Source organism: Bombyx mori, chromosome 26, assembly GCF_030269925.1.
Source record: "Bombyx mori chromosome 26, ASM3026992v2".
NCBI classification, from domain to species: domain Eukaryota; kingdom Metazoa; phylum Arthropoda; class Insecta; order Lepidoptera; family Bombycidae; genus Bombyx; species Bombyx mori.
In genome coordinates this window covers 558,539-584,330 of record NC_085132.1, presented here as the reverse complement: position 1 = coordinate 584,330, position 25,792 = coordinate 558,539, and the positions used below count along the sequence as shown (strand labels likewise).

General features: G+C 40.9%; 2 protein-coding genes across 2 annotated transcripts; both read right to left on the bottom strand.

Moving 5' to 3' along the window:
• Positions 1–195: 195 nt before the first annotated feature.
• LOC101745112 (telomere length regulation protein TEL2 homolog) lies at positions 196–18,955 on the bottom strand. The gene is made up of 11 exons (XM_038020707.2): positions 18,742–18,955; positions 12,705–12,906; positions 11,692–11,820; positions 10,442–10,550; positions 9,348–9,425; positions 7,750–7,831; positions 6,528–6,673; positions 5,668–5,809; positions 4,112–4,293; positions 3,486–3,596; positions 196–3,113 (listed from the first exon to the last, which is right to left on the bottom strand). Exons 1-11 carry the CDS (start codon positions 18,789–18,791, stop codon positions 370–372), a joined length of 3,975 nt encoding a protein of 1,324 aa, XP_037876635.1. The 5' UTR covers positions 18,792–18,955; the 3' UTR covers positions 196–369.
• Positions 18,956–21,559: 2,604 nt separating this feature from the next.
• Positions 21,560–25,381, bottom strand: LOC101745446 (TBC1 domain family member 7). The gene is made up of 6 exons (XM_004932952.5): positions 25,037–25,381; positions 24,530–24,747; positions 23,664–23,842; positions 22,347–22,442; positions 22,137–22,266; positions 21,560–22,016 (listed from the first exon to the last, which is right to left on the bottom strand). Exons 1-6 carry the CDS (start codon positions 25,221–25,223, stop codon positions 21,918–21,920), a joined length of 909 nt encoding a protein of 302 aa, XP_004933009.1. The 5' UTR covers positions 25,224–25,381; the 3' UTR covers positions 21,560–21,917.
• Positions 25,382–25,792: the final 411 nt, after the last annotated feature.

Here is a 25,792-nt window from a genome sequence, read left to right as displayed (position 1 = left end):
CCGCCCAGGTGGCGCCCAGCTTCGTGGCCGCTTTCGTCGTTTTTAGCGCCGTCTGTTGGCTGGCCACCGGCTCCAGTAAGTTCACCGGGATCGGTTGTAGCCCTGTGCGTTGTTTTTAGATTTAAACACGATTATAATTTACAAATACATGTGACTGGCGGGCGCGGCGCGGGAGGGATAATTACAACTACATAATCAGTGGGATACGTTTATTGGCCGACAGTACGCGACACGGTACACAACACGGTCCCTAGGCCCGCTCCGGAGCCCCGGGGCCCCGCGGGCCGGCGGCGCGGCTGCAGCCCCGAGGGTGGGGCGGACACTTCCGCGTCTTCACGAAGTCGTTCCCGGCTCCGAGCGCTCCGCCGCCTACTTAGAGTCAGCTAAGCTGGTTTCTATCAGCGCCAGTATCTGTCCGGCGAATATGGCCGCCTCAGACGCGGGGCCTCCCGTCTTCAAGGTGAGGTCGATGTTGGCGGCGCAGTCCGACAGCCAGGCCCGGAACTCCATCATGACCTCGAAGAACTCGCTCCTGAGTATGGTCTGCGGCAGGGCCAGCACTACGGAGCCCAGCAGCCCCACCACGCAGGCCTGCAGGCGCGCGTCGGGCGCGTAGCGGAGGTGCAGCACCAGCTCGCACACCTCCCAGCAGTACTGCGCGCACTTGGGGCAGTTCTTGGAGGCGAGCAGCACGTTGCCGATGACGGACAGGTACTTGAGCAGCAGCACGCCGTCCGCGTCCTGGCGCCGGTTGTGGTGGCTGAGCGTGAGCTGCTTGTAGCCGAAGCCGCTGAGCAGCGGGTAGAAGAAGCTGTCGGCGACCTTCGCGAACTCGTTCCTCTTGGCCTGCGAGAACGGGTGCGGCTTCATGCTGTGGTAGTACTTCGTCTTGTTGATCAGCCGCCGCCGGATGATCTCCTCGGGGGGGACCGCGTCGTCGGCCGGGCGCGGCGCCTCGGGCCGGCCCTCCGCGGCGCTGTCGCTGATGGTGTTGGAGAGCCGGTGCGCCGACTCGGCGATGATGTCCAACATGAGCACCTTCGTGGCTATGGAGTACCGGCCGACGTCGGTGTGGAACTCCTTGCACAGATGCTGGGCGGCGGCGGCGGGGCGCGCCAGCACGATCGCGACGCAAGTCTTGAATTTGATTTGTTCAAAATTGTCGACGCTGTACTTGGGCTCCAGGTGCACGAACAGGTCCATGAGGTCGATCGCGAGCTTGGGACTTTCGTTCTTCAGCTGTTTCGTGACGAGTTCCTCCGCCACTTCCAGACAAGCCTCGAAGGTTTCCACGTCCTTCGCTTCGACGAGGTTCTCGAGTAGATCCCTGACGTAGGCGGGTCGCTTTCTGGCGTTGACAGAGACGTCATTGGACAGGTCGTAGGGCTCCAGGTCGTCGTCCGAGTCCAGGTCTTCCACGACGGGCCTGCCTTCCTTTTCCAGAGCGTCGAGTTTGACCGATATGATGGTCTTGACGATCTCCTTGGTCTGCTGGGGCGTCTTGACGGCGCACGTGACGATGGTGTTGTGGACGGCGCGGGTCCCCTCGGCGCAGAGTGCCTCGGCGATGCGGTCCAGGGTGGCGCCCACGTTCGGCAGCTTCAACTTGAACTTGTGCGGAATCTTCCTGTTGATGTCGATGAGACATTTGTTGGAGACGTCGAGAAGTATCCTGTGGATCTCGACGCAGTTCTCCCCCATCTCCTTGTAGTCGAAGCTGAGCGACTTGAGCGCTTCCTTGTCGCTGGTCTCTATGTCCGCTAACGTTTTGAGCACGATTTCGATGGTGGCCATGCCGACGCAGCGGAAGTCCTGCGCGGCGACGTCCAGGTGCTTCCCCATGCCCTTGAACAGGACGGCCTTGGTTTCGGCCAGGTCCCAGTACGCCTTGTGCTTCATGGAGAGCATCACCCGGTACTTGACGGCCAGCACCAGCAGCTCGCTCAGGTACATGTGCTGGTCCAGGTTGGAGATGTCGCTGCACTTGACGTCGGCCCACACGTGGGACAGCCGCAAGATCAAGTCGGACAGGTTCTCGGCTCTGTTCCTGGTCGTGGACAGGAAGTAGATGAGATTCTCGGGTACGGTGGTGTCGCGGTAGTCCTTCGGCACGATGTAGAACGGCACCTTGGAGGACAGGATCTCCCGCCAGTCCCGGCTCGCGTCGAAGTTGTCGCCGAGGATGTTGGAGATGATCTGTCGGTCGCTCCGGTAGTCCAGCGGGCAGCGCCGCAGCAGCAGGAAGCACAGGTTCTCTATGGCCTGGCGGCTGGAGTGCGCCAGCAGGACTTGTATCAGCTTCCGCTTCACAAATCGGTTTTTGTCCTGGTTCTCGTTGCTGCACCAGGCGATGAGAACGTCCACCAGGTTAGTGACGGGCGCGCTGGTGCCGTTCATGTAGTAGTTCACGAGCACCTTGGACATGAGCTGCGACAGATAGGACAGGTCGTACTTGGAGCCCTGGTAGAACGTGCTGTCCGACATGTAGTCGATGCAGCGCACGATGTGGAATATGAGGATGTTGGAGTAGTTTTCTTGCGAGAACTCCTTGGGGGTCTTGGTCTCCATCCTGTTGGCCACCCTCTCCGGCAACGTGGCCAGCAGCTGCAGGTAGGTGTCCCAGTGCGCGGCGGGGGCGGGGGCGGGGGTGGGTGCGGCGCCGCGGTGCAGCAGGGCGGCGAGCACGGCGTCGCTGCGCACGTACCGGAGCGCGAGGTGCGCCAGCGCCTCCGCCGCCGCCGCGCTGCTCTCGGTGCGCAGGCAGCCGCACAGAACCGTCAGGATCTCGTGGTTCACCTCGAAGCTTTCCTCGATGAGGAACAAGCTGACGACCTTGTCTTTGAACAGCGGCCACTGCGGCAGCAGGTGCCGGACCACGGCGCACAGCAGGCGCGAGTAGGGCTCTATGAGCTGGTCGGTGATGACGAACTCGTCGGCCTTGAACAGTTTCTGGACGGTGATGGGTCCGGGGAGGTACTGCATGAGGTTCTCGAAGCCGTTCTTGACCTTCGTCAAGTCGTTTTCAGTTTTGATGAGTCCGATGTTCTGTAGGGTGTGCGCGAGGTACTTGCTGGCCTGCAGCAGCTTCCTCTGCAGCGGGGTGGCCGCGTCGCCTGCAAACAGGATGCCTTAATGTGCCCAACACAGACTTCAGGTTCTACGTGTAGACGCTTACGTTAACATGCACTACCATCTAGAACGTTTTTCAGTCACATGTATTTTCGGAATAACACTAAAATACTTATAGTACTTATGTCCATAGCTTTAAAGTTTACATTTATTTATTTTTATGCGTTTAATTTAGGAAGTGAAAAATCGTTTTTATTTTTGTCATACGTGTCTGTGGTCACAATGCGACAGTCAAAATGCCATATATAATTTACCAGGAAGACATTCACCAAGTTTGCCGCGTGCCGGTTCTTGACTGTAGCGCCGCAGTATTGCAGACCACAGACGTGTAAATAAAATGAGAGAAAATAATTTACCTGCAGTGGGCGTCGGCTGCAGGGTGGCGGCGGACAGCGTGGCCGCGAGACTGTCCACGGAGGGCGAGACGGACAGGTCGCTCAGGAGGTCCAGGTTCGACGCCGGGGCCGCTGGGAACAGAGTATATATTGATTAGGTGCGGTGGTGAGGGTTGCTGTTTGAAGGTCGGGACAGCTGGTGCACCAATTCATTTCAAACAGCACCTCGCGTGTCAATGTGGCGGCATCCGTTTAGTGGTGCTTACTGGCGGTAGGACGTTCCGTCAGGTAACATCGCCGTGCTTATTTCTGCCGCGAAACAGAAATGCCTTTCGGTTTGAAGGGCAGCTGATGTACGGTGAAATTGAGACTCTGAACTAATGACTCAAGGTGGGCGGCCGATTCTACGTCGTTGATGTCTATGGGCTCCGAACCCGATTAAAACGAGGTGGGCGGTGAGCTCGTTCATCAATCTAAATAATAAAAAAGCGTGGGCTCTGGTAAGTCTGTGCTAAAGCCAGTTATCGCTCGTTGATTTGTACGGTTTGAGCCCCGTGAGCTCTCCTACCAGTTAAGTTGAAAGCCTTGAGAGGCTATTTCAGCGTAACAGTCATTGATTTTCTGTACATATTGAGGCTCGTACTGACCGTGCATGGTCGCGGTGAGTCCGTCGTCCGCGGAGTCGCTGAAGGCGCTGGTGAAGTCCGCAAACCCGTCGTTGTTGTTGCTGGGGGCGGGGGCGGGGGCGGGGGCGGGGGCCGGGGTGGGCGCCGCGGAACCGAAGGCATTGGCAAAGTCACCGAATTCCTCTTTTGATGTTTCATCCGCTCTGAAATATAATGAAAATATTTATTTATAAACTACCTGACCCGGCAGACTTCGTACTGCCTCAATCGATAAATAAAAGACTTAAGCTTTTGTATAAAATAAACTTAAAACAAACAAAAGGAATCCGTTCGACGGGTGACAAATCCAAGGGAAAACAAAATTGTTATTTTTATTTGATTTCGAGAATTTTCATATTTTATCTACATTTTAAACCTTCTTTAGACTTCCACAAATCATTTAAGACCAAAATTAGCCAAATCGGTCCAGCCGTTCTCGAGTTTTAGCGAAACTAACGAACAGCAATTCATTTATATATACATAGATTTGATTATTTAGTTCAAGTCGCTTGAGTATCCTAATGCTTCTCAAAACTCGTTTGGGTGGCAGGGCATTGGATCATCAGGAGGGAGAGGGGAGGTCGGCTGGGGCCGGTGCTGCGTGGGGCAGCTGATGTTCACGAGAAGCCACAGAGACGCAAACAGGTGCACTGACAGAGGACACATTGGTGACAGTGACACAGCAGACATAACGCTGGTCGCCTTACTGTTCAAACGCATCAGATAATTTGATAGATTTGTAAGTGTAACGGTCCGTGACTCAACCATATCATGGGGTCTAGGTTTGAGTACCGTTCAGAGCATGTATCATTATCAAAGACATTTTGTGTTTAGCATGTATTTATTCTTGTCACAGGAGAATCCTAGATATTTTGAGTCTGATGAATGCATGATGATCACTTTTTTTTTATTGCTTGGATGGGTGGACGAGCTCACAGCCCACCTGGTGTTAAGTGGTTTCTGAGGCCCATAGACATCTACAACATAAATGCGCCACCCACCTTGAGATGTAAGTTTTAAGGTCTCAGTATAGTTACAGTTACAACGGCTGCCCCACCCTTCAAACCGAAACGCATTACTGCTTCACGGCAGAAATAGGCACCTATCCGCGCGGACTCATAAGAGGTCCTACCACCAGTAAAAAAAAATGTGAGCCGTCACGGGACGCCTGGCAGATGTGAAACATCGACAAAATTTTGTAAAAGTAATATGCAGAAAAGAACAGATTGTGATAGGAACTAAATATGTCATAATGATAAAATAAAATATTACGAAAAAATAATTTGTTTTCAAGTAAAACACAGGTTATGTGTACTGCAGTAAGCAACACTGTATACACTACGGAGTATACACTATAGGTGTCCGAGCTCAGTGTAGCGAGAGAGATGGCTTAACGCCGGGTCGAGTGGGAGAGAATCGCAGTCGATTGCGCATGGCGACGCGTCGCCACGGCATCGTCGCCACGCCAAAAATTGGTTATACGTGCGGCTATAGATGTTTCAAATCAAAACATTTAAAAAGAGCTTATTTCAACTGACCTCGGATCAAAATCATCTTCGAGCGGGTTGAGTGCGTGCGGCTGTGTGGTCACTGGACACGTCTTGAACAGCTCGTCCTCGAACTCGTGCGAGTGGCCGCTCTGTGTCGGCGGGGCCGTCTTACCGTATGTGGCCGCTGCGCCTGCGCAACAAACAGTTTGTTCATTGATTTTTTTCTTACCTAAGCTATATCAGCGTCGCCTTAACTAGTAGGTTAGCTCCCGGGGCTCTAACCTGACGACGTTGCTAACACTGGCCCTAGCAAGAGCCGTGCTTCGCAGAATCTACCACCGGATCGGAAACACGACCCACTGAGAAGTTCTGGCGAGAAACTCAGTGGGCTGTGTCTGTGGGTTAATTTACTCGTCGAGCCCTTCGTCGCAAGCGATGGGTTCACCCAGAACGGTGACCGGTGCTTGAGGTACCTAAAAGCACGAAGTGGATCGCGAGGATCCGATTTTTTTTTATTTTTTTTTTATTGCTTAGATGGGCGGACGAGCTCACAGCCCACCTGATGTTAAGTGGTTACTGGAGCCCATAGACATCCACAACGTAAATGCGCCACCCATCTTGAGATACAAGTTTTAAGGTCTCAAGTATAGTTACAAGCATAGTTAGAAATGACGTGTTTGGGGCGACGTCGACTGCTTTCCATTCTGTCTGCAGAATCGGGAATTAAACTACTGTAGATTTATGTATTAGTATAGATTGTATGGACATGTTTTTGAACGACTCCCATAATGAAGAAGTAACTTCAGTAGTAAAGTTAAACTAGAATATACATTGGCCGGCAGCCATGGGTGTGCTCTGCCCGGATCGGCATCGCGAGCTGCAGCCCAGGGTCAGAGGGTTGCTCGTACCTAAATCGATTTTCTTGGAGGGCGTGGAAGACTTGGCCTTGGCCGGACTCTTCAGGCTGATGTTGAGCGGCTTGTTGTTGGCGATGCTGCTCCGGGAGGGCGGAGGGCTGCTGTTGACCACCTCGGAGTCCCGGTACACGGACTCTCTGAAACGATACAGCATTCGTGATTATTTCTACTGCTTCTTTTTTTTTATTGCCTTTGTAGGCAGACGAGCACACGGCCCACCTGATGGTGAGTGGTCACCGGTCGCTCATGGGCGTCAGCAATGCCAGGGGCAGCGCCAAGCCGCTGCCTACCATGTACTACATTCATTCATTCTCCTACTACATTCAAAGATTTTAATGATAAAATAAAAGATACTGCTCAAGTTATATTTAGGTCAAGGCACGTGTGATGTTAAGTGTCCATTCCCAAGCACGAAATCGAAGTCTCAGTTCTAAGCTCGACGTATATGTCACCAGAGCATGACATCTCATCGTAGGCTCCAAAAAATTGAACCGCTCAGTGTGCTTAGTGCGAGTTTTTTAACGTTCTCGATAGCGTAAAAGTTAACTCAAATTTGTATCGAGTTGGAACAGCGCCCCTAGCGGCAAACGTAGGCACCCTGATCAACTTCATACTAATTTTAGTTTACTTTTACGTGATCGAGAAGTTAAAAAATCCGTACTGAGCTCACTGTACTTATGATTTCTTTTGAATTGTACACATTGAGTGAAGTGTGCATGGACATCAGCGTACTTGTTATTATATTAACACAACCATGAACATGTTGTTACGCCGGTAAGAGTAACGCCATCTATCGCCGAATAGTCGAACGAATATCGAAGAATCCAGAATGCTCGAGAATTACAACGCCATCTATTGACAGATAGCGGAAGCTACGACTAGAGTTGTGTGGAGCATTCTCGATAATTCTAGGGATGAGGTATCGACTATAAAAGCTTGTAGGGATGGCACGCAGTCAGTGAGTAATCGGAACTACTCGAAGCGATACAGCGAAAGGATCACCTGAAGCGAAGCGGAACAAGCGGATTGAGAGTTTTAAAGTGTTTGTGAAGTGTTTAAGTGTTTTAAGTGTTGAATACAGTTTTTAAGTTGTACTTTGGTGAATTTTTTATTTATCCCGAACCCCAGCGCGTAACAATATTAATGAAAAATCTCAGATGTAGAATGGTGGGTTAGGATGCGGAACTGGGTCGCAAGTACAAGTCAGACGTACTTGGGTCTCCTCGGGGCGTAGTCTCCGTCTGAATCTCCTTCCTTCTCGTAATCCTCGTCGTCATTCCGCTCCTTCGGTTCTTCTGGAAGGACAGATCACAAACACGTTACACACTCCACTAGAGGGTCCACAAGCCTACATTTATCTGTCCTAAATGCTGTTCTGCATAACGGCAGTCTTTCTTAGCATATAAGGATTAACTATTTTGAACAGGAAGTGTACTTAGGATCAAATTACAAGAGCATTTAATAAATAAACTGACAAACATGTAAATGACAATTGACATGTGGCTGCAGCCAGCTCCCCCGGGTTGGGACCGAAACTAGTTTTCTAGAGATGATTTAGGATAGTGATAGTACTTACATTAATTGAGTGATAATCATTGGTCGGAGTAGGTAGATTGACTTTATATACTTGCGTCAAGATATTATAATATGGACATGCCATTTTATCCATAATGATTATTTTTTTAAATTGAAAAAAATATTTTTAATCCTCATCGGATACAATTTATATATTTATGAGATAAAGTAACAAAAAGCCCTGTCTAAGTTTTGTCTCATACTGACAAACGTCATTTCTAATTCAACAGAAAGGGACAACAATTTTTGAAGTTATATTTCTTTAGGCGCGTTATGAAAAATTGATGAGAGTGAAAATTTTACGATGCGCGCGCACCGTGACACAAAATTAACAGAAATGAAGTTGCCCACTAAATCGCTCATTACAATACGACCGATGTAACTTGGCGAGTCTGAATATAGCCGCAGGTGAACTTTCCGAACCGTACCGAGAATTACCGAATTTCTTCGATGTCAAGAAAAGGGATGTCCAATATGCGTGTTTGAGGATGTTGTTTAATCGATTTTTTTTCAAATTGATTAAATTTTAAATAAAAAAGAAAGAAATAAATTTAATAAAAATAAAGTGTAACTTCTTACGCGCGTACATAAGTACATGCACCATTTTTTATTTTTTATTGCTTAGGTGGGTGGACGAGCTCACAGCTCACCTGGTGTTAAGTGGTTACTGGAGCCCATAGACATCTACAATGTAAATGCGCCACCCACCTTGAGATATAAAGGCTTCGTCAAACAGAACGCGTAATTAGCGCGCGTCAGAGCGCTAGCTATGACGCCGAGATGTGTTGTACTACTATGGTAACATACCGTCACACAGAGCGCCAGCGCTATAACCGTGCGGACTCACAAGAGGTCCTACCACCAGTAAAATACGGCGTAACTATTCCAAGGTGTTTTTCTATAAAATAAAATACTGATTTCTTTCACCATTAGCTAGCACTGGTAGCGTAGATTAATATTAATAATACGCTTTTGACCTTAAACACAGATTCATGCTAATTTCAAAATTCCGGAACAAATATCACTATAAACATGAAGTTCCGGTATTTTGAAGGCATATCCATATTATCCTCTACGTTTGACGTCAACGACCTTAAATCAATTTACCTACTCCGACCTCTAGTGATAATACTTAGATTTATACATTTTTTATACGAAACATAGAATGGTGTTAAAAAAATAAATTAATGTATAAAGTCCAAAGTAGATACTGAGCAAAACAAGTGTACATCTTACCCCAGCCGGTGCGGTCGCTGTACTGTCCCCAGGCGGGCCCCCCCCGGCCCCCCAGCACTGTCGCCTCCGATGACATGCCTGGAACCGGGTTCAATTACATTTTACATTCATCAACGAGCTTCTTTGATCATTTCTTGTTAATGTAGCTCCTGGACATTAACAATGGCAGACATGTAGCCTGGACTATGTCTGTAGCTAAAGATATATAAATTTTCATTTGAACTAAAATATTTTATAGCATTGAAGTTTATTGAGAAATAAATAAAAATGTGAAAAGAATTGTGTGTCAATTTATGTAATATTTTTTCATTGAACCACACGGACTCAATGAGAGGGATTCTTGTGGTAAGTACTAACACCTCGCCTATTTTAAAGCAAAGCAGTATGGTGGTTTGAAGGGTGGAACTCCCCTTGTACATGGTCATGTAGTGCTGCTCGCAAAGAACTATACTCTTTTATTGTTCTAATCGACAGGTGAGCATACAAAACCACCACCACCATCTAATAGTTGGTGATCACTGTTTTTTTTTGCCTAGATGGGTGGACGAGCTCACAGCCCACCTGGTGTTAAGCGGTTACTGGAGCCCCTAGACATCTACAACGTAAATGCGCCACCCACTTTGAGATATAAGTTCTAAGTTCTCAGTATAGTTACGACGGCTGCCCCACCCTTCAAACCGAAACGCATTACTGCTTCACGGCAGAAATAGGCAGGGCGGTGGTACCTACCCGTGCGAACTCACAAGAGGTCCTACCACCAGTCATTACGCAAATTATAATTTATGCGGGTTTGATTTTTATTCACCGTGGAAGTCAATCGTGAACATTTGTTGAGAACGTATTTTATTACAAAAATTGGTACCCGCCTGAGATTCGAACATCGGCGCATCGCTGAACACGAATGCACCGGACGTCTTATCCTTTAGGCCACGACGACTTATATAAGTTGGTGGTCACTGTTGGCCATAAATGTCAGCAATGCCAAGAGCAAAGTAAAACTACTGCCTTCCGGTACAACACTGCAATAGAATACATGAGCACTTGTCTCATCTCCAAGATCGGTTCAACAAGTTTAAGTACTAATATGAGCTTACCAATATACTTGTCCTTATTCTTCTTGGCTTTTTTCCTTTCCTCCCTGAGCTTCTCGTCGTCCTGGATGAAATCGATCAACTCGCGCACTTTATGTCTCACATTGACGCCCTGGATAACAAACATAATTATATCAATAATATCATTAAAAATATTCGATTAACAGTTTCATATTACCATACAATCACATAGCACTATATTATGTATGACTTGACAATGTCGATACTAATATTCCTAAACCAAAACTACAAACATGATCGTATTAGCACGTCCTTTTTTTAATTATTTTATGAATGACTAGCGACTCGCCCTCGTTTCGCTTTGGAAACATTAAATTTTATTATTGATAGCCGAGTCCCGCGACGTTACCCGCAGTTATTGTCGCGAGGCGAAGCTAGTCTAAAAAAAGTAGCCTAAGTTACTCCTTATATCATCAGCTACCTATTAATGAAAGTCTCGTAAAAATCGGTGCAGCCGTTCTAGAGATTAGCCTGAACAAACAGACAGACAGACAGACAAAAATTGTAAAAAATGTTATTTTGGTGTATGTACCGTATATATATATTCATATGCATGTAGTAAAAAGCGGTTATTCCAATACTACAATCAGACACTCCAAATTTTATTTACATGTATAGATTACTACCCAGTTTCACCAGGACAGGTGGGCGAGCAAAGCCTCCGCCAGGAGAAGTGGGATTTGCTAACAGCTGCCCGAGCGCCTCCGAAGGAGACCTAACAACTCAAGAGCAACTGCTTCGCGAATGAATCTACTACCGAATCGGAATCGCAACCCGTTATGAAGATCCGGCGAGAAACTCAGCGGGATTTTTATTTATTTTTCATTGCTTAGATAGGTGGACGGGCTCACAGCCCACCTGGTGTTAAGTGGTTAATGGAGCACATAGACATCTAGAACGTAAACGCGCCACCCACCTTGAGATATAAGTTCTGAGGTCTCAGTATAGTTACAGCGGCTGCCACACCCTTCAAACCGAAACGCATTACTGCTTCACGGCAGAAATAGGCGGGGTGGTGGTACCTACCCGTGCGGACTCACAAGAGGTCCTACCACCAGTGAAAGATGCATGGGTTAGCAGTTTTTCATTGTTTCATGTAGCAATCGATTGCCGTGAATTTTTACATTTATACCTTATTTAGTTTCGTAACGAGAGAGTGAAACAAAGGGACATTTTGAATACATCACTGACGAACAAAACTATCCGCCGCGTGCGATGCTTCTAGTAGTTACCTGATCTTTGCCGACTTCGTCGACGTACGTGTAGTTCTCTAGCGAGCGCAGATCGTAGATGTGTTCCCTGGCTGACGTCACGACGCGCTCCGAGCCGTTGCGGACTAAGTAGCTCAGTAGCAGTAGGCACTGTAATAATCAAAACTAGTGATGGCAACTGCGATACTTAGTGAAAATATTATTTTTGTATGGAAACTAGCGACATCTTGTGGAAACTAGCGACTCTATGGCACCGAAATCAATTATTTTTATTTAAAAAGAACTAGAAAACATTATTAACCTTAAGATGTTAATATACAGTTAACGATTTTTTAAACGATAAATCATTATGTTAATTTTAAATTCGCTTTTTCTGTTCTTTGTTTTCGTTTTATGACATAAATAACTAATTCTTATTCAATTAATTTATTTTTTTGTTTGATATTTTAATTAATTAATATATTTACTGACTGCATTTAATGTAAATCATTTTGAATAATATTTGCACGCTGACCTGGTAGAATCATGCTTTTCTATAAAATAACTATCAACAACTTTGTAAACCGTGTTTTAGCTAATAAAGTTTGATTTGATTTGATTTGTAGCGGATGCCCCCAAACTTATATGTTGTTCAAGTTAAGGCATTTAATTATTGTACAACTAAATACTGAAAATATAAAATTAATAAATCATTCAAGTCTTTATTTGTTATAGACGAATTGATTAAATTTTATCAATTTGTGGTTTCTGAAAATTTGCAAAATCCTTCATTAAAAATAAAATATAGGATAGGCGATATGTTACTGCCATCAACAGGAGCAATGAAAAACTAATGGAAGAGAAGCCATCTAGTGGCCGACGCCCGTAAACATTTTTGTTGAGTCCTTGAGTTGCTTATCTATAACTAATTTATGTGTATTATCTATCGACTGTGGCAATGGACCGGTCGCACTGGAAATCTATTGGAGAGGCCTATGTTCAGCAGTGGACGGCGATAGGCTGAAATGATGATGATCTATCGACTGTCGCGTTACCTTATAAGTCCTTCTCCAATGATTCTTGTTGTCGTGCAACATCCTCCTCCACAACATCGACATGACCTCGGGGAAGTGTTCGTACGTGAAGGTGGCCAGGGCCAACTCCTGCATCTGTTGTCCAGTTGGACCCCAAGCTTCATCAGAGGTGGCTTCGCGAACCTTTCCTTCGACCTCTGTGTAGTTCATTACTACATTTGTCCTGGAAACAGTCATTTATGTTATTTTGAACGTCTCGATAGTTTGATATAATAAGTAATCTATATATTAATACGTGAAGCAAAAACTTTGTATCCCTTTTTACGAAAATTGCGCGGACGGAGGAGTATGAAATTTCCCACACTTATAGAGAACATAAAGAAGAAGTGCAGAATGCTAATTTATTTTTAAAATTATGCATTCTTCTTTTTCTTTTAGATAATTTGGCTCCAACGCCTTTGGCATTGATTTTGTCAATGTCAAAGTATTTAAAAAATGACAGGTGCTTAGAGAGGGAAAAAATTACTAAATCTAAATACAAATAAATTTGGTCGGTTTTTCCATACGCGAATCTGTGGTTTTAAGAACAGCACAAACAAATATATGTTAGACTAACTACTTTAGAGATAAATATTATTAACAGAATAAATACATTAAATCAATAAAGAAAACATTACACACACTACCATGTATCACACGACACATATACTCTACTCTACATAATATACTCTTTGTTTATTGTCAAACTTATGTTATTGTTTAAAGTCTGTGATCAAATTGAGATGGAAATTGAATTTAACATTGTTTGTCTTTAATATTATTTATCTATAGTTTAGTCTTGGCAAAATCTGTGATTATCAATGAAGTAGGAAACCTATGGAAATGAAACGTCAACCAAAATTTCGTGCCACTGTGACGTCATCTGGCCACAAAACATGGCGGCTTTAGTGCTGTACAAAAGATTTCAATGTTATCAGGTTTTATCGATAAACGTTCTTGGCTCATTTTATTTTAAATATTGTTGAGTATTATTTATTTGTAGAATTTATACTTTAATGGGAAGTAAGTAGGTATATTGTTATGTGCAAATATGATATGATTTAGATGGGTGAAATCTAAGACAAGTTCGTCCTTCGAATTTGCCAAGTAAACGATATGATGATTTTTAAAAGTTGCTACACTGATTTTATAAAGTTGTCGTTTGTCGCAAAACATAAAGATATGGCGTAGTTCAAAGCCATCAGCCCATTACTAGCATGCTAAATGTTATCGTATTTTGAGTACGTGTTTTTCTTAGACTATAACAATCTATTTTAATTGTTTTGCTGACTCTAAAGTCCGTAACATACTACCGCAGCGCACCCCAAGGAAGGTGCGCCGCACCATTTGAATCACTTTCGCTTGAGAGTGATTCAAATTTTAAACTTATCAAGGGACCGCGTGAAAAAAAAAACACCTACAGAACATTTATTCATTAATTACAAACGTCATTCCTTGTGACTTCCTCTCTAAAATCACTTAATTATTAAATATTTAACAAATTTACAATAGTGTTTTACTCACTGCGGAATAAAACTATTTTATTTAAATGGTTCCGAAGAGATTTTGTCGGTAGCCTTTTTCCCGAAATATCTAAACAGAATGTCTAAATATGTTTTGATGACATATTTTAAAGTGGTATTTATGATTAGTGTCATGATCAATAGATTCCGACCGAAAAATGGATTTTTCGGATGAGGGCTCCATAATGAATTTAAATACATATAGATAATAGTTTTAGGGCATCGACTTTCTTGAGATCCTATAAAATACGTTTTAATTATTATTTTTGTATGTTTTAAGCATGATAAATTATGAAATTTTATATAATCAATCATATTAAATCGATATCAAAGTCAATAAATAATGTACAACCCAAAACAGACGGCCGAACTGACGTGACAATGACATTTGGCGCGCTAAACATGGCGGATTTTCGGCCTCATTAGACGGAGACGGAGATATTTACGTATATTCATTTTTCATTTTATGTACGCACTGAAATACTGTTATATTGTTTTCCTGCGAGTTAAAGTGCTGAGTAAGAACGAGATAGATATATGTTTATGTATGTGCCTTCAAAATGGGTGCTATTTATATAAGCAATTGTACGTATAGAACAATATGTCGTGTCCCTACTATATAGGTCTATGGTGATTATAGAATAACGATTATTAATTATAGAAATGTGACAATAGAACCATAATAATGTTCAAACTTATAATCTCTATATATAAAAATGAATTGCTGTTCGTTAGTCTCGCTAAAACTCGAGAACGGCTGAACCGATTTTGCTAATTTTGGTCTTGAATTATTCGTGGAAGTCCAGAGAAGGTTTAAAAGGTGAATAAATAAGAAAATTCTCGGAGATATATAAAAACAAACGATTTTGTTTTTCCTTTGATGTGTCCCCCGTCGGACGGAATCCTTTTGTTTGTTTTAAGTTTATTTTATACAAAAGTTCAGGTATTTTGACCATTGGGCGACCACTAGTAATAAGTAATGATCTGTAAATTCCTTTATATGACTAATGCAACCGAATAAATGGTGAACTGTATGGTGAGGTCTAGTACAAATTGACGATATACTTTTGGGTCATAAGCGCATAACGGTTTAAAGCGGTGTGTGAGGTTTACTGACTGATGGATTGTGGAGATATTTTCCCTGAAACTTCCACCCTTGGTAACTTTTGTGTCAATAGGACAGGGCAAGCTCATTGGCCAGCTCACGCTGATGCATGTGTAAACAGGTAAGCAAGGAATCTAAGCTATAAAGTTTGAGTGCTCTATAACAAAAAAAAACCTTGCATAAAATCAAATATTATGATCGTCTCGCAATTAAGAAATAAAAAAAAAGTTAAGGCTTAAACTCAAGAAAAAAAAACCGTTCATTCATTAATTACTGCCAATACCGTAGTTTCGAAAAGTATTAAAATCTATTTTCGATCAAAATTTATATGTTAAATTCTCAATGTTCGCATAACTTTTTATGATAATTATTCGTTAATGGTCGTTTGTTATGTATTCCACGACTATTAAAATCTCAAGGTCGAATCATTCCGATTCTTTATTTTCTTTGAATTAATTATAGAGTTGATATTGGAAGAACAAGCTATTTTAGACTAAAATTTAACTGTCCAAAGAATCCATAGTAAATAGACTGTGCAAAATCTTATGAATTTTTTTTCCACTAAATATTATTTTGGGTTTTGCAACAAATTAAAAATAAGAAAATATTATTGAAGTGGGACCTAAAATTTTCGCTTATGTTTTTCGGTATTTCCATATACATTCACTTCGTGGGTCGAGCCAGTGTAAACAAGTTTGGTAACCAATACTATGTTGGAAATCAGCCTTGAGGCAGACTAGACCTTTCTCTTAAATCAACTAATTTATATAAGTTTACACACAAGTATGTGAAGGTTTAATGATAATTAAAAGTATTAAGCAAAAACTAAATATCCATGCTAGCAAGAGCAGTGCTTCACTGAATCTACTACCAAATCGGGTCGCACCTACTGAGAAGATCCGGCAAGAAACTAAATGGGTTTGCCTGTACTAATTAAATAACAGTATCATTTTCTTCAGTTTTCGAAAGAAGTAGATATAATTAAAAGTATGTTAACAGTTTAATTAATAAAAAAAAACATAAGGTTAACCATAAAACTAATTTTAAATAAAAATATTGCATTTTTACTAGTTGATGGGTGCTTTGTAAGGCTGCACTAGTAAGCACCAGTATCCTGTTTCTGCTGCAAATCACTCATGTATTCCAATTTGAAAGATGAGACAGCAGTTATGCAATATATTATAATTGAGACAACCTGAACTCAACCTCATTTATATGAAGATGCCTATTGGTGCAAACATTTTTAACTTATTTCAGTTAATTTAAATTATTGATGCAGACAGATTTTCATTGAACAAAATATATATTTTTTTACCTATATTTGAAATTTTCTAGATATGGTTATTATCATTATATCATATTTTATTCAATAATTATTGTAAACATGTAATTCCAATTGAGATCAGACATGATATGTGTTGTGTAAGCACATGATAATGTTATCAATGTTTCTAAAATGACCTAATGCAATTCTAGAAATGTATTAATATATTGTTACACACTACATGAAATGTAATACATTTCTAGTTCAAATGTATCATATCTTAACTATGATCATCACGAAGATGTGTTTGAGATGATAAGAGAGTGTAACCAGACAATCACATCCCATGAGAATAAATATGACTATGTTATTTCATAATCATATTTTTAGTCTTCATTCTAGATGAGAAGATATCCCAGACAATGATGTAAGAGCAAAAGTGTTCACTGTTATCCTTGGGCATTAAATAAAGTATAGCCAAAGGCATCACATGATGCAGGGCCTTCTGTTTATACTGTAATGTCACTAAATACGAGCTAGCTATGAGGTACTTTTATTTAGTTATTGTTGATGATAGCCTATGTTCCACTTGATGGTAAATGGCCTTCAATGCTCATTAAGATCAGAACCCTCAGACACAGCCCATTGAGTTTCTCATCGGATCTTCTGAGTGAGTTGCGTTTTTAATCTGGTGGTAGATTCTGTAAAGCACTGCTCTTGCTAGCTAAGGTTAGTGTTAGCTACGTCCTCAGGTTAGAGCCCCAGAGGTAGAGGTATGGTACCAGAAAGTAAAATTTAATTTTACTCAGTTCTTTGGAGGTGCTTCAGTAAAACTGTGGAGAGCGAGATGAGGATTGCCGGCCTGACCTGGATTGATGTTAAGGAGCAAGTGCAAGACAGGGTGAAGTGGAAGCAGCCTATGAGGGCCCACCAGTAGGCTACCCTAGGACTACAATAACAACAACAATGTGGTAATTGCACTCTCAGAGACTGGGGAAACCACTCCTGTTGGGCAAACATAATTTGATCTTTATTTCTTTATAGTAAAAATTCAGTATTCAATGACTGGATCAGTAATACTGTAGTTGTTACCCCTGACTCTTCCAAGGGTTGTGGGTTCAATTCCTACATCAGGCTAATATTCGTGTGATGAACAGGTTTGTTTGATCTTTGTCTGGGTGTTTATTATCTATTTTTTTAGTGTATTATATAAAAAAGTAATATCAGTATGTATGTTAGTCGTTGGAACCCATAACACAAGGATAGCTAATTTGGGGCCAGATGACCATGCATGATTTGTTTCCAATTATTTCTTTATTAGTATTTATAGAAATTTAATTATATTACAGCAAATGATTGTAAAAGAGTACTTAATAAAAATAAGTTATTGTTTAACACATACACTTAGGAGTGTAATTTGATAATGAATCTATTATAGCAAGAAAATATGTTAGATAAATTCTAGATTTTTGCTTTTGTATAACATTTAAGGAGAAACTGTATTTATGGATATTACAGTGAATATCTACTATGTTCATTAGAATACCATAACCAAGTGCTATCACTATATACTATTCAATTTGATCAACAGTATTTTTCTATTTGTGAGGTGATTTAATGGTTTACAGATTTAGGTTTATTTGCAGACTTAAAAAAAGAATAATGTTCTATGTTAGACGGTAAATGGAAGAATTTGATTTGAGTCCTAGAAGTGGTCAGATAAGTTTTATTTGATGTATTTCACTTTTAAAATCAATTCTCAACCATAAGCATTATCTAAAAAGTTATCATATTCATTGAATTCAATACAATAACATGAAGGTAAATAAATGGATTTAATGATATAACACAATTATGTTGGCAACATTCTCACTTGTAAGGTATTAGAATATACACGTGAAAATAATGGAATTATACATAAGTAATTACGATGAGGATTTGAAATTCTGTTAAACAGCTATAGGCATAGAATGTAAAAAAAACACAATGTATTTGGAATTAAACAAAAAAATTACAAATAATGTTTATGGTCATTTTCAAACACTTTTTAAACTTTATTTATGAACAGATGGTTTATACAATATTGGGTTTATATATTATTTTATGATTACTTTTGTAAATACTTACACCTTGTCGGCCAGTTCACGCACTTTCCACATGCTTATAAAACGGTCCATTTTGAAGATCAACAATAATAACTTTTCAAACACAAAATCACTTCAGTTTTTTTTGAAATAACATAGAAATCTTAAAACACTAGTTCTGATGATTTGGCTGACATTCTTGCAAAATGGCGACAAGTCATCGTAATCTATGGTATACCATAGGGATGACTTTTTTTTGTGAAGGTTTTATGGCCTTCGTAACTAGACTTTGAAGCTAGAGATGATTGTTAATCACTGATGTTAAATTGTTACATTTCACATATCAATTTGTTCTTTTTAGGCACCCTAAATGCTCATATTTTCGAACCTCAATATTTTTTTAATTATTATTTTATTATTTTATTTTAATTTATTTTTATTACCTGCCCTGCAGTGCACAAAAAAGAGCTTATGTAGTTTAGCATTTTTAAAGTAATTGTATATTTCATATTTTTATTTGATAAAACCTAATCAGTTTACATAGCAGTGGGGCCCTATTTTTCAATTTGCCCCAGGGCCCTTGGTTACCTAGCTACGCCACTGAAGAGTAGTATGTATGGCAGCACGACTGCCGCACCCTTTAAATAGGAACACATTACTGTTTCACAGCAGAACTATAAGTACCTACCTGAACGAGCTCACAAGGCCTCTCCTCCATGAGTAATTACCCAAATTATGTTTGTGGGTTTCATTTTTATTACACGATGTTATTTCATCATCATGGAAGTCATTTTCGTGAACATGTCTTAAATCGGTACCAGCCTATTAGCAGTACTGGGACTCTAACAACGGGACAGACAAATAGTAGTCTTATCCTTCCATTAATGACAACTTTAAAATTTGCAAAGTTAGGAGCTTCTGTAGAGATTATTTTATATTTCTTTCGTTTTTTTCTCCTAACTATACTGATAGTCTTGAGAGGCTATTTTAGCTTCTCCTTGACGTGTAGGTGAGCTCATGGGGCTCAAACCGGAGTGTTGCTAATACTGGCCCTAGCAAGAGCAGTACTTGCAGAATCTACCACCGGATCGGAAACGTCCGCTGAGAAGATCCGCCGAGAAACTCAGTGGGAAATTTCTTTCGTAACGTTTAAACTGCACTTACACAAATCTTTTGATTATTGGCACATGGGATGGAATATAGGGCCATACCCCCACACGATTCCCTTACACTTTCGTCGAAACGTCCGATACCCTTTAGAGGTCAGAACCCGAGTGAGGTAAGGCATTTACCGCGGTCAACACTTCACCCAGACAGCCTAGCTTATCCCGAGGAAGCCCAGCCGTCGGAACCTGCGAGGCGGAGAGTGAAGGCTCCAACACGTCAGCCGCCCCAGTACGGCAGCCCGTTAGGCCGCTGGTGTCCCGGAATATCCCGTTGGACTAGGACCAGCCTGCCGGGTCGGGACGCGATATACCGCCAATCGGTTGCTCTTTTTGACAATTAGATCTCTCCACGGCAGTGCGCTAGTGCAGATAGCGCGCCGCGCACCCGCACCAGATGACCATCATCGCAGGGAAGGCGCCTCCTACAGAGGCCGGGACGTACGACCGTATACTGTCTTCCAGCCCCCGACTCCACGACGCCGGATCAGTGCCGAAAGGGAAGACCTCGCCCTCTGTCGTTCCGCCGCCTCCTTCTGCGAGATGGTGGATTCGTAGATGTTGAGCATTGCCTTCAAGGACGCTTGGCTACTTGGTACCAAAGAATGGTACCACTTGAAAAAAATTGCCCCACTTTGGCAGCTCGGTAGCCTCCTTCGGCAGTCGGAAAAAAGATTACTTAGCATAGTCAGTTGTTTTTTTTTATTGATTTTGTAGGCAGACGAGCATACGGCCCACCTGATGGTAAGTGGTCACCGTCGCTCATGGACGTCAGCAATGCCAGGGGCAGAGCCAAGCCGCTGCCTACCATTACACCTTTTTAGGCTACTCGCAATGTCACATTTAAATCTCCATCCTCCACAATGTACTATGATCTTAAATTTAAGATTTTTTTAATTTGAGAGAAGCTTGAGTTACATTTTTATTCAAATTTAAGTAGTCAATATTTTACTTTTCAAAAAAGCTGATATATTATTCTTGACTTTGTCAATTCAAAGGTAACTTATTTATTTGGTTTTATATGTAACCACTTGTACAGCTTAGTTTCCATATTAAAAATAATTCTTCATTTTAAATAATTTTATTACATGTATACATGAATAGCGCATAACGCAGTGTGGTCCCAGCATTATGCTGGGACCACACTGCGTTATGCGCTATTCGTTATGTGACTACGCCGTATTCGCCAAAATATCTGTGAAGCGCGCAAACAACAAACATGCCATCCACACTTCGAACTTGTGCGCTGAATTATGCCAAATAAGGCAAATATGTGTCTTGTTTGCGTGGAGCGATGGACGTGTTGAGAGTTGCCGCAATTTATTATTTCCTAAATGTTTCTTACCAATACTTGTTGTAAAAAGTTACTGAAAGACCGAAAAGAAAACGCTGGTGGATGATTACAAGTCATAAGACACGTCGATACACGACCGCTACAACTCACAAGCGAGCGAATGACATACCGAAGTGTGGGCAGTCGATGCGCATATTCGGCTTATTCGTGTCCTTTGAAGTGTGTCAAAAAACCGACAAGTCGACGGATACGCGTATTTGCTATTCGTCCTTATGTGTTATGCGTACGAATAAAGCGAATATTGGCGAATATACTCTCCACACTTCGCCGTATGCGCGTGAATAGCTCGCATAACGAATAGCGAATAGCGCAGTGTGGTTCCGGCATAAGGTAGGTTTCACAAATTTTATTTACACACAAAAAGCTAGTAGTTTTATTGCATTCAAAGAACAATAATCACCTAAATACATGATTAATTTATAAAGCAAAACTATACATTATTTTTAGTATAGTTAAGCTTTGGGTTTTATATATATATATATATATATATATTTATTGCCTTTGTAGGCAGACGAGCATACGGCCCACCTGATGGTGAGTGGTTAACGTCGCCCATGGACTTCAGCAATGCCAGGGGCAGAGCCAAGCCGCTGCCTACCTTATATTATGCTGCCTTATACTATACAAAAGTTTACAGGTCCACTTAACATTTCGTTAGCAAATTTCCCTTCTAATGAGTTCAACCCATTAGAAGGTCATACATCATTTCTTCGCCAGTTGGTCGCTTTGCGGTTGGGCTCCGTAATATTGCCACAAGTCAATCGCTTTGTTGGCCACTACCTCCTCACATTGCTTTGGAATCTGGAAAATAAACTACTATTCAGGAATTTATTTTCAAATTTAATAACAAAAATATTTAAAGCGGTTTTTGAAGCGAATATACATTTTTTTTCTGTTTTTTTAAATGAAAGTTACTCATACCTCTGTTACACATTTTACAACTTCATCAGCATTTTTAGCTTTTAGAATATTGCGGCGTAAAGTAATGACAAGCATCACAGCAGCATATGCTAAAATTTTAGGTGCTCCGCTGCACACTTTGTCCCATATTCTAAAAAAGACCATTAAATCTCATTCAAGATCATATTAGTCTGCTTTAACAAATATTAAATTAAAATAATGTATAGATACTTCGGTAAAGATGTATCATCCAATATTCCAGCAAAGCAGCAGTTAAACCAGTTCACCAATGGTATTACTTCCAATGCATTTATATCTTGCAAGTAACTGGAAAAAAAATAGCTTAATGAATAATGGCCCAAAACTTAAAACGATACAGTTAGACATATTCCAGGCATTAACAAATAAGGTCAATTTTTTTTAATTCTAATAGGCGATACATATAGATAATCAATGAATATTTTTATATTATTTTTGATTAATTGGTAAGCAGACCTGTACATGTATGCTCTACATGTCCTGTACATGTATGTATGTACATGCATGCATGTACATGCATGCACTATGGTATGTATAAATGATGTGAAGAACCAAACTTTAAGCAATAATGTACTCAACATTTCAGATTATTTGTGTTGGTGTATTATTGCAATTATTATAGTTATTGACCATGCCGGTCGTTTTTTTTTATTGCTTAGAAGGGTTACTGTAGCCCATAGACATCTACAACGTAAATGAATGAATGAATGAATGAATGATGAATGAATGATTTATTTTATTTCAGACAACAATAAGTCCATATGTGTACATAGTATCATTGAAATATACTTAACATTAACAAAACCAATCAAATAAAAAATATACATTTATTAAAAGTAGCTATCAGTGGAATACATTTCAAATATTCTATTCCGCTGATACCTACTTCGAACCAACCATTATTATTACTAATATTATTTAGTCCGCAAGTGAACCATGGTACAATGGTTCAAGTACCGACAGTCATAACGGTCTGTTAATGCCTTCAGGATGCTGTTAGGGCTGAGAATGTCTGTTAATGCGCCACCCACCTTGAGATATAAGTTCTAAGGTCTCAAGTATAGTAACAACGGCTGCCCCACCATTCAAACCAAAACGTATTACTGCTTCACGGCAGAAATAGGCAGGGTGGTGGTGGTACCTACCCGCACGGACTCTCAGGAGGTCCTACCACCAGTAATTATGAAAATTATAATTTTTTATTTTTATTATGTGATGTTATTCTATCACTGTGGTTCACAAGTAATTTGTGAACATTTATATAATTAAGTATGTATTTCATCAGACAAATTGGTACCTGCCTATGGGATTAGATCACCACCATAGTCACATATCATATGCAAATACACCAGATATCTTATCCTTCAGGTCAGAACAACTTCAAAAGTCAAGAGCATCAAGAGCCAGGTTGTGTGTGTGATAAATGATCTTTCATTTGAGAGACTGATATTGTATAAGTTGCATTACTATTATTTTAAAGACCAGCTCACAAGCATGTTACAAACTCACATATACAATTCTCCATCTTGTTTGTCCAACATATTATAGAATGCTTCCTTCAATTTGTTGAGATCTTTCTGCATGTTCTTCACAACCTCTGTAAATCTCTTACTGAACCAATACACATCCACTGGATCATCATAAAGTTCCCTGAGTGTCTTAGCAATTGGGAGAAATGTATCTGCAGACTAAACAGAAATAATAAAGAATCAGAAAGGTTTTTAACAGAAAATCTTAAGAGGAATGCAGAAACTTCTCAGATAGTCTCAGTCTTAAATTGTATTTCTAAGGTTAATTAAAAGTTATATACTTCTGTTTTAAACTCATTTCTCCCTACATATTATAACAAACTGAACATCTTTAATGTTACAATTTATGAATCAACCATGAATAATATCTCATTAATATATATAATTGAAGTCGTTATGGTCTAAAGAATAAGACGTTCAGTGCATTTGTGTTGAGCGATGCACTGGTGTTCGAATCTCAGGCGGGTATTAATTATTGTAATCAAGTACTCAATAAACGTTCACGATTGACTTCTACGGTGAAAGAATAACTTCGTGTAATAAAATCAATCCCACAAAATTATAATTTGCGTAATTTCTGGTGGTAGGACCTCTTGTGAGTCCACATGGGTAGGTACCACCACCCTGCCTATTTCTGCCGTGAAGCAGTAATGCATTTCGTTTCAAAGTTGGGGCAGCCGTTGTAACTATACTTGATACCTTAGAGCTTATATCTCAAGGTGGGTGGCACATTTACGTTGTGGATGTCTATGGGCTCCAGTGACCACTTAACATCAGGTGGGCTGTGAGATTGTCCACCCATCTAGGCAATAAAAAAAAATAAAAAACTCATTAATACCAGCTTACATTAAAGTTTGTCTCTGGGAATATAGGTGGTTTCCATTCTTCATTTTCTAAAACCCACATCTCCAGGAATACTTTGCTCTGAGGGGTACCTGAACCGTCATATATTTCTGATGGTTCAATCAATTGTAACTTCTCAACCGCATATAGGAGATCCTGATATTGCTCTGTCCGCTGTTTCATCACGTATTCATACGAATCTGGGTAAACAGGCAGGATGTCTGAAAGATAAATAGATAGTCTATAGACTAGAATATCTATAGAATGTCTATAGAATAGATATACTAAGTCTAAGTATTTCTAAACTACAGATTTGCGAAGCTTAAATATAATTTGTTGGGGTTACCATTATTGAAATAAGACAGAAAAGTTTACCTAACGAATTTGAGCGGAAACAATCATGTTCTGATGTCCAGTCTTCAGAGATAACTTAAGAACCGATACACCGTCTACTCGTCTGCTGATCTACGCTCACAATGAAACTCCAGTGTAAAAATGAGATTAACATACCTAGTAGTACTTTCCAGACTAAATTCCTGTAATCAGCGAAAACTGTAAATCTTAGACAAAATTGCTTCAATTTAACTCGATCCCAAGGTTTTTCTTTCATGAGAATTTCCAATGTTTTCTTCTCTTCTACTCCGCGGCAACCGACTTTCTCGTAGTAGGACGAACGGAAGTTACGTTCGTCCGTCATTTTGGTTGTTAAGAATTTATTACATTAATTCAATAATAATTGTAGGAATGATTAAATAGGTACCGTACCTACGTTACGATAAAGCAATGAGAAACTTTGTTATTGTTTGAGTTAAGTGATCAATTCGATAGACTTTTTTTTAAGGAATTTTATGACCTGGTAACTAAAACCTTTAGCTCTGTCTTATTTTAATTTATATTCTTATTTTTATGAAAAATTATAATATACTATGGAGAGCAATGAAACGAAATGAAATGAAGAAGATTAATTTGAGACATTAATCAACTGGGATGAAATTAAATTAAATGAGATGAGATGATATGGGATGAAATATAATCTCAGTAAAATGGTGGTCATTTACTGAGATTTTTTCGGTGGAATTTTTTGGAGGATCCCCAGAACTTACGTTACGTCCAGCGGCTTTGTTTCATTTTCCCACATTTGTGCATTTTCACAGATATTAAACAATTAATAAACCACCGCTATTGCACATTTAAACCTGAAGAAACACTAAATAGACAAAATAAAACAAATCACACAACTTCACTCCTCGCGTTCCCGCCAAAAAT

What these genes read in the sequence shown, in the direction of transcription:
- LOC101745112 (XM_038020707.2), bottom strand. Translation starts at nt 18,791, where the DNA reads ATGGACCGTTTTATAAGCATGTGGAAAGTGCGTGAACTGGCCGACAAG. An exon ending in CGTGAACTGGCCGACAAGGT is followed by an intron (nt 12,907 to 18,741) that starts GTAAGTATTTAC and finishes GACTGTTTCCAG; the next exon opens with GACAAATGTAGTAATGAACT. An exon ending in ACTCACCGCGACCATGCACG is followed by an intron (nt 3,597 to 4,111) that starts GTCAGTACGAGC and finishes CTCTGTTCCCAG; the next exon opens with CGGCCCCGGCGTCGAACCTG.
- LOC101745446 (XM_004932952.5), bottom strand. Translation starts at nt 25,223, where the DNA reads ATGACGGACGAACGTAACTTCCGTTCGTCCTACTACGAGAAAGTCGGT. An exon ending in TCCCAGAGACAAACTTTAAT is followed by an intron (nt 23,843 to 24,529) that starts GTAAGCTGGTAT and finishes ATTTCTGTTTAG; the next exon opens with TCTGCAGATACATTTCTCCC. An exon ending in CAAGATGGAGAATTGTATAT is followed by an intron (nt 22,443 to 23,663) that starts GTGAGTTTGTAA and finishes TTTTTTTTCCAG; the next exon opens with TTACTTGCAAGATATAAATG.